General features: G+C 46.7%; 1 protein-coding gene across 1 annotated transcript in view; it reads left to right on the top strand.

Annotated features, from left to right (window-relative positions):
* The window catches only part of CHMP3 (charged multivesicular body protein 3), a 38,904-nt gene that overhangs the window by 13,634 nt on the left and 11,744 nt on the right, over nt 1–13,526 (top strand). The window contains exons 3-4 of the mRNA XM_040419275.1: nt 11,647–11,826; nt 12,548–12,669. Of these exons, the coding sequence (XP_040275209.1) occupies nt 11,647–11,826; nt 12,548–12,669 (302 nt within the window). The remainder of the gene's footprint in view (nt 1–11,646; nt 11,827–12,547; nt 12,670–13,526) is intronic.

Below are 13,526 nucleotides of genomic sequence, written 5' to 3'. Positions count from 1 at the left end.
GATAAGAATATACTGATCCTTGTGTCTCTATTACATAACTGCTGTGTATATATAATATTCACTTAAAAATATATATACAGCCAGGTCCATAAATATTGGGACATCAACACAATTGAATTTTTTCTGGCTCTATACACCACCACAATGGATTTGAAATGAAACGAACAAGATGTGCTTTACCTGCAGACTGTCAGCTGTAATTTGAGGTATTTACATCCAAATCAGGTGAACGGTGCAGGAATTACAGCAGTTTGCATATGTGCCTTCCACTTGTTAAGGAACCAAAAGTAATGGGACAATTGGCTTCTCAGCTGTTCCATGGCTAGGTGTGTGTTATTCCCTCATTATCCCAATTACAATGAGCAGATAAAAGGTCCAGAGGTCATTTCCAGTCTGCTATTTGCATCTGGAATCTGTTGCTGTCAACTGTCAAGATGAGATCCAAAGAGCTGTCACTATCAGTGAAGCAAGCCATCATTAGGCTGAAAAAACACAACAAACCCATCAGAGAGATAGCAAAAACATTAGGCCTGGCCAAAACAACTGTTTGGAACATTATTAAAAAGAAGGAACGCACCGGTGAGCTCAGCAACACCAAAGACTGGGAAGCCCACGGAAAGCAACTGTGGTGGATGACCGAAGAATTCTTTCCCTGCTGAAGAAAACACCCTTCACAACAGTTGGCCAGATCAAGAACACTCTCCAGGAGGTAGGTGTAGGTGTGTCAAAGTCAACAATCAAGAGAAGACTTCACCAGAGTGAATACAGAGGGTTCCCCACAAGATGGAAACCATTGGTGAGCCTCAAAAACAGGAAGGCCAGATTAGAGTTTGCCAAACAACATCTAAAAAAGCCTTCACAGTTCTGGAACAACATCCTATGGACAGATGAGACCAAGATCAACTTGTACCGGAGTGATGGGAAGAGAAGAGTATGGAGAAGGAAAGGAACTGCTCATGATCCTAAGCATACCACCTCATCAGTGAAGCATGGTGGTGGTAGTGTCATGGCGTGGGCATGTATGGCTGCCAATGTAACTGGTTCTCTTGTATTTATTGATGATGTGACTGCTGACAAAAGCATCAGGATGAATTCCGAAGTGTTTCGGGAAATATTATCTGCTCATATTCAGCAAAATGCTTCAGAACTCATTGGACGGCGCTTCACAGTGCAGATGGACAATGCCCCAAAGCATACTGCAAAAGCAACCAAAGAGTTTTTTAAGGGAAAGAAGTAGAATGTTATGCAATGGCCAAGTCACTCACCTGACCTGAATCCGATGGAGCATTTCACTTGCTGAAGACAAAACTGAAGGGAAAATGCCCCAAGAACAAGCAGGAACTGAAGACAGTTGCAGTAGAGGCCTGGCAGAGCATCACCCGTGATGAAACCCAGCGTCTGGTGATGTCTATGCGTTCCAGACTTCAGGCTGTAATTGACTGCAAAGGATTTGCAACCAAGTATTAAAAAGTGAAAGTTTGATTTATGATTATTATTCTGTCCCATTACTTTTGGTCCCTTAACAAGTGGGAGGCACATATGCAAACTGTTGTAATTCCTGCACCGTTCACCTGATTCGGATGTAAATACCCTCAAATTAAAGCTGACAGTCTGCAGGTAAAGCACATCTTGTTTGTTTCATTTCAAATCCATTGTGGCGGTTTATAAAGCCAAAAATCTTAGAATAGTGTAGATGTCCCAATATTTATGGACCTGACTGTATATACACAGTCATAACCTGCACAAGTGACATTCGCTCTTCAGCATGAAGCGCTGGTTTAGAGAAAATGATGGCGTTCCCATTCACTTCTATGGGACGGCTAGGTGTGTTCAAGTGGATAGGACAAAGCCGTCCCGTAGAAGGGAATAGGGGCGCCATAGTTGTAAGTACACTGCAGCAGCAGTGCTGCCTCCTCTTTAAGCAGCTGAACGGCGGGAGTGCCAGGTGTCAGACCCCCACTGATCTGATATTGATTATATATCCTGAGGATAGGTCATCAGTAGTAGAGACCTATCTAGAGACCTCCAGAGAGAACTTTACAACCTACACTGACATTACATTATCTTTTAAAGCCCTTTTCCAGTGGACTGGGCCTGTACAGAAGCAGCATAGCTCAGTGTTCACAGCTTATGTTTTTGGAGAGAAAAAAAAAGGTGTTTTTCTAAATCTGGACAACCCCTTTAAAGGGGCTTGCCACAATGGCACACCCTGCAAGTTTTAAAATCACATTTATTAAAAATGTCCTACCGGGGCTGAGCTATGCAACCTGGTCACGTGGTGCCCTGCCTCTGCTTCCTCTTTGCTCCAAGAACACGTGCTGTTCATTGTGCACGTGATCCTGGAGCTTCAGTACCACCTACCATGAACATGTCAGTCAAGGAATGACCACACGTTCATGTACTGCCCCCTGCTCTCCCCAAGCCAGTGGCGCTTAATGTAAACCTGGCGCCCAACCCCCTTGTCCCCACTGCCCAATCGTGTTCAGGATGGCCGGGTGCATAACCCCTTCCATAACGTGGTCCTTCCGCTATATGAAAGGGGCTAACCACTGACACAATGACCCCTCCCCCCTCCTTCCTCCCTCCGCCCTCTCAAGTTTGCCGGTGCAGAACCCCCTTCACAGGTATCCAGCTTGCCATGGTATATCTAAGCCATGTACAGAGGGCAGGAGCTCCCTCCCCCATTGGGCCGCTGCACTACTGTGGCAGCGTCCCGATGGTTACCATGGCACCTGGATGCCTTCACAGGGATTGCTTGCCATGGTATATCTAAGCCTGATCTAAGGCAGTGTACTGCAGTGTATTGTTGAGGCATCAGACCAACTGGATCTTCAAAAACCAAGTGGGTCTAGGTCAAAATATTGTAAAAAAAAATTATAAAAATCAAAGCTTTTTCCTATATCCACACATTTATAATTGGTTTAAAAACCTAAAATACACATGTTTGGTATTGCCTCGTCCGTAACAACCTCATCTATAAAATTATCACGTTAGTTATCCGCACAGTGCACGCCATAAAAAAAAAAAGGGAAAAACAAAATTAAAATTTTTGCCTATCTCTCCTCCTAAAAATGATAGACATATTGGGTATCGACGTTTCCGTAACAACCTGTTCTATAAAAATATCACATGTTATGCCCCCTCAGGTGAATGCTTTAAAAATAAATAAATGAAAGGCATTTTTTGTCACCTCGCCATACAAAATGCATAATATAGTGATCAAAAAGTCATATGTACCCCAAAATGATACCAATGAAAACGTTACCTCATCCTGCAAAAAATGAACCCCCCCACATAAGATAACCATTCAAAAAATAAAAACCAATGGCACCCGTAAACCAATCCATCAAAATCTGCGCTGCAAAAGCCATATGGCGCTCCTTCCTTTCTGAGTCCTGCCATGTGCCTCCACATCAGTTTACCACCACCTATGGGGTGTTGCCGTATTCAGGAGAAAATGGGTAACAAATTTTGGGGTGCTTTTTCTCCTTTGACCCCTTGTGAAAATGAAAAATTTGGGGTTAAAATAACATTTTATTGGAAAAAAAATTAATTATTCATTTTTACAGTCATGTGTTTCTATATTCTATGAAACACTTGTTAGGTCAATACACTACCCACACAATGAATGCCTTGAGGGGTGTAGTTTCCAAAAAGGAGTCACTTTTTGGTGGTTTACTTTCTAGGGGTATCTCAGGGTCTCTTAAAATGTGACATGGCATTCAAAAACCATCCCAGCAAAAGCTGCCCTCCAAAAACCATATGGAGCTCCTTTCATTCTGAGTCCTACGATGCGCCCATACAGCGTTTTACTACCAGTGCTCGATAGTGCTTCCGATCCATGACTCCGCTACATATCTTGAGGATTGCTGACCTATTCCAGTCAATGGGTCCACATCCATAACACGGAGCGCACACAGCTGGTGCCCATATATGGCCTCAGGCTGTTCTTGCGGATACAGACCTATTTGACTAGTATGATTTCACGATCCATCCGCACTGCAAAAAGGCAGTGCATGTGGTACTCCTTTGCGTTGCGAATGGATGGATCGAAATGCCATCTAAGCACTTTATAGTGTTTCCATGGTCTTCTGCTATGTGCCTTCACTTTACACCGCTCCGTATACTGCGGTATGCAGAGCTATTCAAGTGAGGGCTCATGCACACAAGTGTGCTGCCCACTCTGCATTGGGGATAGCGGTCCCCAATGCACGGGCACCGTCCGTATGGCTGGTGCTGACTGACGCATACCCATTCAATCTGAATGGGTCTGTGATCCGTCCACACTGCAAAAAAAAATAGAACATGTGAAAATAGAACAAGAGAATGGGTCTGCATCTGTAATGCGGTGCAAAAACATCCGGTGCCTCTATATTGCAGGCTGCAATATGGGCACCAGCCAACTACAACCGTGTGCATGAGCCCTGAATCAGCATCCCTGCATATGCGGACCCGCCATTTGCAGCCCGTCATATGGGCACGGACAGCCAGCGCCCATGTGTATGAGGCCTAAGGGGGGGGCAGTTCACATCACCGTTTCATTTTCCGTTTTTCTGGTCTGTCAGAAGAAGTGGAAAAAAGGACCCTGTAAAAAATGGGTCCTTTTGCATTCGTTTTAGCCATTTCTGTCTAAGATCAGGTTTTTTTTCCAGACAGAACAATATGCAGGATATATGCAGGACTTCTGTTCTGTCCGAAAAAACGTATCTCAGACACAAATGGCTAAAACGGATGCTAATGTGCATAACGGATGCAACAGGATCCGTTTATAGGCTACCCTCTTTTCTGTTCTTCTGACGGATCAGAAGATTGGAAAAAGAAACGGTGATGTGACCGCCCTCTAAGTCATCACTATCTGATCGGAGAGGGTCCAACACCTGAGACCACCGCTGCTCAGCAGTGTGATTGTAGCTTAGCCTGGGCCATGACCTAGGGGCAGCTCACCCACACAGAAGTAAATGGGGCTGCGATACCATATATAACCGTTATACAATGTACCGCGCTATGAACAGAATGCACTGCTATCTGGAGCACCATGGCTTTTTGTTTGGCAGGCCCATAGAAACACCCGGAAGCACTTCTGTGCACTTTTGGGTCTGTATCTCTGCACTGCAAAAAATATAACATGTCCTATCTTTTGAGAAATGTTATTGTTTAGACAGGCGCCCTATGCAGAGGCAATAAGTACAATTTATTAAATAAAACATAGAACATAAGATTTTCCCCCAAAGAGTGCAACTAAAAATATAGAATAATAAATATTCGCTCAAAAAGGGCAAAAACAACAAATATCGACACCACCGGAGATAAGGGTATGGTAGGTTATTGGCCTGGTTGATGCACTAGGCCGTACCTAAATAAATTTAGATCAGGTATAGACACATATATAAGCAGTAGGTACAGTCTTCATCGATTGGACAGATGGCGCAGATCATTATCCTCTCCATCAGGTGAGGTAGACACTATACTATTTTATACCATGTCCTATCTTTTGCAATATTTTGTGCATGATGGACCCAATAAAAATCAATGGGTCCATACCTAGATATGAAGTTCACACTGCTGCCCATGTTTTGAGGACCACTATTTGCGGTCTGCAACATTAACAAGGTGACCATATGGTCGTGTAAGGCTACTTTCACACTAGCAGCAGGACGGATCCAACAGGCAGTTCACCCTGTCGTATCCATCCTGCCGCTATTTTGCCGTGCCGCCAGACTGCTGCTCCGTCCCCATTGACTATAATGGGGACTGGGGCGGAGCTCCGGCGCAGCACGGCAGTGCATGACGAGAGGCCGCCAGACTAAAAGTACTGCATGTCCGACTTTTTAGTCCGGCGGCCTCTCACCGCGCACTGCCGTGCTGTGCCGGAGCTCCGCCCCCGTCCCTATTATAGTCAAAGGGGACGGAGCGGCAGCACGGCGAAATAGCGACAGGACAGATCCGAAAGGGTGAATAGCCTGTCGGATCCGTCCTGCCGCTAGTGTGAAAGTACCCTTAATGAGCCCTTATGGTAAAGTAAGCGCATGCTGTTTCAGTCTGGTTGCCTAGCGCTAAGTGTGTATCAGACATATAGCCAGGGAAAACACTGTTCTACCTGAGACAAGTGGGGATCTGACTTTTGGGAGATACAATATGATAGCATAGTCTAATGTGCATTAGATCACTTTGATTACTGTGATTCACTGAGGGATAGCAGAGTTGAGTGTGTATCCAACCATTTGTAGCATAAAAAACTGTGCAAAGAGAACTGTGCAGCTCATATACAGTCTGTATATTATACGTGCATATATATTTTACTTTATAACTATATCAGAATGCATTGCTGGGGATCAAAAGCCTTACTAGTGAAACAGGTAAATATATGTGAACATAATCATGATTACCATGTCTGTTATTGGAATATATAGCTCTGGAGGAGGTGAAAAGCACAGCTAGAGTACTGGCAAGAAGGAAGTGTACTGTCTAGTACATGGAAACAAACGGAGTATGCTCCCTGGAGTACTGGGCTCTGAATGATTATGTAATGGGTATAGCTATTAGGCTGATCTGGAGTAGTAGGCAGGGAGGAACAAGAGAAAGAGGAGTGGTGGGCGCGGAGCAGCACTGCCAGGAGGAGCAGTGGGAGGATACAGAGAAGAGTGGTGGGCGCGGAGCAGCACTGCCGGGAGGAGCAGTGGGAGGATACAGAGAAGAGTGGTGGGCGCGGAGCAGCACTGCCGGGAGGAGCAGTGGGAGGATACAGAGAAGAGTGGTGGGCGTGGAGCAGCACTGCCGGGAGGAGCAGTGGGAGGATACAGAGAAGAGTGGTGGGCGTGGAGCAGCACTGCCGGGAGGAGCAGTGGGAGGATACAGAGAAGAGTGGTGGGCGTGGAGCAGCACTGCCAGGAGGGGCAGTGGGAGGATACAGAGAAGAGTGGTGGGCGTGGAGCAGCACTGCCGGGAGGGGCAGTGGGAGGATACAGAGAAGAGTGGTGGGCGTGGAGCAGCACTGCCGGGAGGGGCAGTGGGAGGATACAGAGAAGAGTGGTGGGTGTGGAGCAGCACTGCCGGGAGGAGCAGTGGGAGGATACAGAGAAGAGTGGTGGGCGTGGAGCAGCACTGCCAGGAGGGGCAGTGGGAGGATACAGAGAAGAGTGGTGGGTGTGGAGCAGCACTGCCGGGAGGAGCAGTGGGAGGATACAGAGAAGAGTGGTGGGCGCGGAGCAGCATTGCCGGGAGGAGCAGTGGGAGGATACAGAGAAGAGTGGTGGGCGCGGAGCAGCATTGCCGGGAGGAGCAGTGGGAGGATACAGAGAAGAGTGGTGGGCGTGGAGCAGCACTGCCGGGAGGGGCAGTGGGAGGATACAGAGAAGAGTGGTGGGCGTGGAGCAGCACTGCCGGGAGGGGCAGTGGGAGGATACAGAGAAGAGTGGTGGGCGTGGAGCAGCACTGCCGGGAGGGGCAGTGGGAGGATACAGAGAAGAGTGGTGGGCGCGGAGCAGCACTGCCGGGAGGAGCAGTGGGAGGATACAGAGAAGAGTGGTGGGTGTGGAGCAGCACTGCCGGGAGGGGCAGTGGGAGGATACAGAGAAGAGTGGTGGGTGTGGAGCAGCACTGCCGGGAGGGGCAGTGGGAGGATACAGAGAAGAGTGGTGGGCGCGGAGCAGCACTGCCGGGAGGAGCAGTGGGAGGATACAGAGAAGAGTGGTGGGTGTGGAGCAGCACTGCCAGGAGGAGCAGTGGGAGGATACAGAGAAGAGTGGTGGGTGTGGAGCAGCACTGCCGGGAGGAGCAGTGGGAGGATACAGAGAAGAGTGGTGGGCGCGGAGCAGCACTGCCGGGAGGAGCAGTGGGAGGATACAGAGAAGAGTGGTGGGCGTGGAGCAGCACTGCCGGGAGGAGCAGTGGGAGGATACAGAGAAGAGTGGTGGGCGCGGAGCAGCACTGCCGGGAGGAGCAGTGGGAGGATACAGAGAAGAGTGGTGGGCGTGGAGCAGCACTGCCGGGAGGAGCAGTGGGAGGATACAGAGAAGAGCTGTTTCATCACTTCTGACACTCCCACAACCAGGAAGTACTGAAGCAGAAAATGCTGGCTGCATGGCAGAAATGAGAAAAGTACAGCTTGATCAAAACATGTTTCAAGGTGCTCAGGTAGCTTTAGTCTGTCATATTAGAAGCTATTATAGTGAGTTCTTACATTTTTATTTTTATATATTAAACTGAGTGTACCTTTATGAGAACTAATCATACGTAACTTTTATTATTCCCATTAAAATGGATGAGACAAAAATAGTAAAATTGCTTCTAAACGCACTCTGTGCGTGTTACCTTTAGAAGGAGATGGGATTTGGATGGTCTATTGCCCTATTCAGGTGTTGGTGGTTCACGGTGGGGGTAGTAGTATTGCGTAGTGTGCTCCTTGCTCATTTCTCAGCTCAGCCTAATTAATTCTGTCCCTCATACACTAGTCTAGAATGGGGGAATTGGCTAACTGGCTGTAGTCGGAGCACCCTGAAAAGAGCGACCACCAGCCGCAGGAACCTCGGGCCTGACCTATCAGCTGCCTACAAGCACCATCCAACGCTTGTATTATTAGTTCTCATAAATGTACACTCAGTTTAATATATAAAAATTGTTGAGACTACTGAGTAATTCTGACAGCCTATCTCACACTGTGTCATCCTTATATTTTTATTGACCCGGATAACCCCTTTAAGAAAATATCACCCTCTTCTTCTTTTTTTATTTTTTATTGGCTAAGATGGTGGATCCTGGTGGATCAGCATGTACAAGCTATATTTTTTAATTGTTTGTCGCATAAACTGTATTAGCGAGCCAGATATCTGCACAAGCTGCTGGGTCTTAGCAGACCTAGATCAGTTCTGCAGTCAGACTGAACAGCATCGTACAACCTCTTTGGGACTGTTTTTCCACTTTATTTTATTTTATTTTTTAACAAAAGGTAAATAATGCTTATTCTGTACAATGGTCCAACTATATTTTCCAAAAATACGAAAAGAAGTACACGTAAAGCTGCATAAACCTGTCACCAGCCAGTATCTGTGTATGCAGAGATATGAGGTTACACAATTATGTAAAAGGAGTGTGGGGGATACTGTAAAAAAAAAAGGGGTCCGGTTTTGAGGAATATTGTAGAAGGGGTAGAAGAATTGAAATCAGAATAGGTATGTCATGGGCCTGCATAAAAAGTTGCGTTTTTGGGTTTGTGCATTACAGATCTGTGTTGCATGGGTTTTCAGTATAACTTAAACCGCCCACCTCCTGTTGTCTCATAGTGACCAATACATGGTCCATGTACAGAGGCTTGTGGAGTCATTGTGACACCATTATGGCCTCATGCACACGACCGTTGTGTGCATCCGTGGCCGTTGTTCCGTTTTCCGTGTTTTTCTGCGGACCCATTGACTTTCAATGGGTCCGTTGAAAACTCAGAAAATGCACCGTTGTTCATCCGCGGCCGTGATCCGTGTTTCCTGTCCGTCAAAAAAATATGACCTGTCCTATTTTTTTGACGGACAACGGTTCACGGACCCATTCAAGTCAATGGGTCCGTGAAAAAACACGGATCCACACAAGATTGTCATCCGCGTTCGTGATCCGTGGCTGTTGGCAACTTTTACACAGACGGATCGCACATCCATCTGCATAAAAGCTTTTTCAGATATGACTTGAGTTTTCACTTCGTGAAAACTCATATCCGACAGTATATTCTAACACAGAGGCGTTCCCATAGTGATGGGGACGCTTCAAGTTAGAATATACTGAGAACTGTGTACATGACTGCCCCCTGCTGCCTGGCAGCACCCGATCTTTTACAGGGGGCTGTGATCCGCACAATTAACCCCTCAGGTGCCGCACCTAAAGGGTTAATTGTGCGTATCATAGCCCCCTGTAAGAGATCAGGTGCTGCCAGGCAGGAGGGGGCAGACCCCCTCCCTCCCCAATATTATATTCATTGGTGGCCAGTGCGGCCTCCCCTCACCCCCCCCCCCTCCCCAGTTAAAATCACGTTCCGAATCCCCCATCATTGGTGGCCAGTGTGGCCTCACATCTCCCCCCTTCCCCTTCCCCCCCTTGTTAAAATCACGTTCCCATATCATTGGTGGCAGTAGAGATTTCCGATCGGAGTCTCAGTTTAATCGCTGGGGCTCCGATCGGTAACCATGGCAACCAGGACGCTACTGCAGTCCTGGTTGCCATGGTTACTTAGCAATTCTTAGAAGCATTATACTTACCTGCGAGCTGCGAAGTCTGTGACCGGCCGGGCGCTCCTCCTACTGGTAAGTGACAGGTCTGTGCTGTATAAGCAATGCGCCGCACAGACCTTTCACTTACCAGTAGGAGGAGCGCCCGGCAGCTCGCAGGTAAGTATAATGCTTCTAAAAATTGCTAAGTAACCATGGCAACCAGGACTGCAGTAGCGTCCTGGTTGCCATGGTTACAGATCGGAGCCCCAGCGATTAAACTGGGACTCCGATCGGAACTCTCCACTGCCACCAATGATGGGGGAACGTCATTTTAATTAGGGGGGGGGGGAGATGTGAGGCCGCACTGGCCACCAATGATGGGGGATTCGGAACGTGATTTTAACTAGGGGGGGGTGGGAGATGTTAGGCCGCACTGGCCACCTATGATGGGGGATTCGGAACGTGATTTTAACAGGGGAGGGGGGGAGATGTAAGGCCGCACTGGCCACCAGTGATGGGGGATTCGGAACGTGATTTTAACAGGGGGGGGGGGGGGGAGATGTGAGGCCGCACTGGCCACCAATGATGGGGGATTCGAAACGTGATTTTAACTGGGGGGGGGGGGGGGAGAGGGGAGGCCGCACTGGCCACCAATGAATATAATATTGGGGAGGGAGGGGGTCTGCCCCCTCCTGCCTGGCAGCACCTGATCTCTTACAGGGGGCTATGATACGCACAATTAACCCTTTAGGTGCGGCACCTGAGGGGTTAATTGTGCGGATCACAGCCCCCTGTAAAAGATCGGGTGCTGCCAGGCAGCAGGGGGCAGTCATGTACACAGTTCGTAGGATGTTCTAACTTGAAGCGTCCCCATCACTATGGGAACACCTGTGTGTTAGAATATACTGTCGGTTCTGAGTTTCACGATGTAACTCAAATCCGATGGTATATTCTAACATAGAGGCGTTCCCATGGTGATTGGGACGCTTCAAGTTAAAATATACCATCGGATTGGAGAAAACTCAGATCCTATGGTATATTAACTCCTGACTTTACATTGAAAGTCAATGGGGGACGGATCCGTTTGCAATTGCACCATATTGTGTCAACGTCAAACGGATCCGTCCCCATTGACTTGCATTGTAAGTCAGGACGGATCCGTTTGGCTCCGCACGGCCAGGCGGACACCAAAACGACTTTTTTTTCATGTCCGTGGATCCTCCAAAAATCAAGGAAGACCCACGGACGAAAAAACGGTCACGGACCTACGGAACCCCGTTTTGCGGACTGTGAAAAAATACTGTCGTGTGCATGAGGCCTAATACAGAGGCATTGGGAACTCAGGTCCCATAGGTGGCATCCACATCTATTGGACTGAGATTAGAATACTCCTTTAATTGTACTAGTTTGTTTATTGGTACTCTGAGGGATGTATAACTTCTTGTTCCTATTCCAGATATTCAGAGAGAGCAAGAGAAAGTCAAACGATCTATAAAGGAGACGGCAAAGAAAGGCAACCGGGAGGCATGTATTATATTAGCGAAGGAGGTGGTCCAGTCGAAACGAGCAGTAAATAAGTTGTACGCTTCAAAGGCGCAAATGAACTCTGTGCTTATGAGCATGAAGAACCAGCTGGGTGAGTAGATGGTGACAATGGCAAGGGTGAATGTTGGGTTCTTGTGTGAGCGGCCATAGGCTGGGTATTTGAGGGCATGCTAAATAGATCAAAAATCACAGAAAAAGATACAAAACATTCTGCACCACATGATAACTGAATATGCGGATGCACATGGCAACATTAATAAGGAAAAAAGCAAGGAAAATAATGCACTAACACAATAGATGCAAACATTATATATGGACTAAGCCCTCACTCTGATATGATAAAATCTGAGACTCTCAGACAATATATTTTGATCAAAACACATCTGTGCCCGCCTACCAGCGCCAAGGTGATCTCAGTCAGGCAGGTCCTACTCTAAACCTACCTATGCCGTTGGGCATCTATATTCAAGAGAGCAGACCTTGCACATAAATAATTTAACAAGGGACGACCAACATTGTATTTTAGATACCTTGTAGTCGTAGTCAGATCCTCAAGATTGCAAGAGTCTGCTTATCACTGTGCTTTACAATTATAGTAAAGTTTCCTTACAAATTGTGTAGAGGATGCCATAAGGGTTTATTTTCCTGAGAAGGTTTTTTTTAAAGTATTGATATGCAATGATGACCACAAATATCACTATAGCGCTATATACAATATTTTATGAGCAAATCCTGGATGTACATCATTTTAGTTTATTATATCATACCCTCTTTACATGTTGATTTGGTCTTACTTTAATATATACTTACAGCTGTACTCAGAGTTTCCGGGTCCTTACAGAAGAGTACTGAAGTTATGAAAGCCATGCAAAATCTAGTAAAGATTCCAGAGATCCAAGCCACCATGAGAGAACTTTCTAAAGAAATGATGAAGGTAAGAGTAAAAGTACAGAACATCAGAAACCGAGAATAATATAAGAAATCAAACACAAACCCTGATTGACTGTGACAGGAAAATGTCATTGATTTACGTTTCAAGGCTATAGGCACCTTTTGATCGTGTTTTAATTGTACTGCATGTACTTGGAGAGATGAAACATTTTGTACCACTGTGGCTTCTGCCGCCTGCGTATATTACAATACAGTATAAGCTGCTCAATACCATTCTTTGCCAAGTCCATCAGGCATGCTCCCTGATGGCTGAAGGTTCTTTTACATGGACCGATGTGTCAGGCAATTATCGGGAACAAAGCAGACATTCATAATGGTCTGTCCGTCAGCAGAGGTGAGGGCTGCATTTGCATGCAGCAATCGCCTTCGCTGTGTGAAAACAAGCAATCACTAGTGTGATCACTTATCCCCACAGAAAATCGTCGTTCCTGGTCAGGGGTGCACCTAGCCTTTTTGCTGCCTTAAGCAAAAAATTTTAACGGTTCACACCCACCCCACCCCCATGTCAAATTCTCAACCTTCCCTCAAGCCCTACTGTTAAAGACATATTTGGAAAACATAACATTCAGCACTGCAGAACATACAGTTGAATAAATCACCATGCGTCTTACATCCAGTGACGTCTCCTCTGATGTAGTCAGTCTCTTTCCTCATCTTCTCATTCAGACCAGACCGCCATGATTATTTCTTTCAACCTTCTCTTGTCTCTGTAGGGTTTGACACATAGACGTCTTAGTTTGCTACTTTTCCATCATCCTCCCCACCTTCTAAACACCCCAATACTGTGCCCACTGTGCTCCCCATTACTATACTGCAGAAACAAGTAATCCCCCTGAAAAT

Source organism: Bufo bufo, chromosome 2 (genome assembly GCF_905171765.1).
Source record: "Bufo bufo chromosome 2, aBufBuf1.1, whole genome shotgun sequence".
In the NCBI taxonomy this organism is placed as follows: domain Eukaryota; kingdom Metazoa; phylum Chordata; class Amphibia; order Anura; family Bufonidae; genus Bufo; species Bufo bufo.
This window is presented reverse-complemented; position numbering and strand designations above follow the sequence as displayed.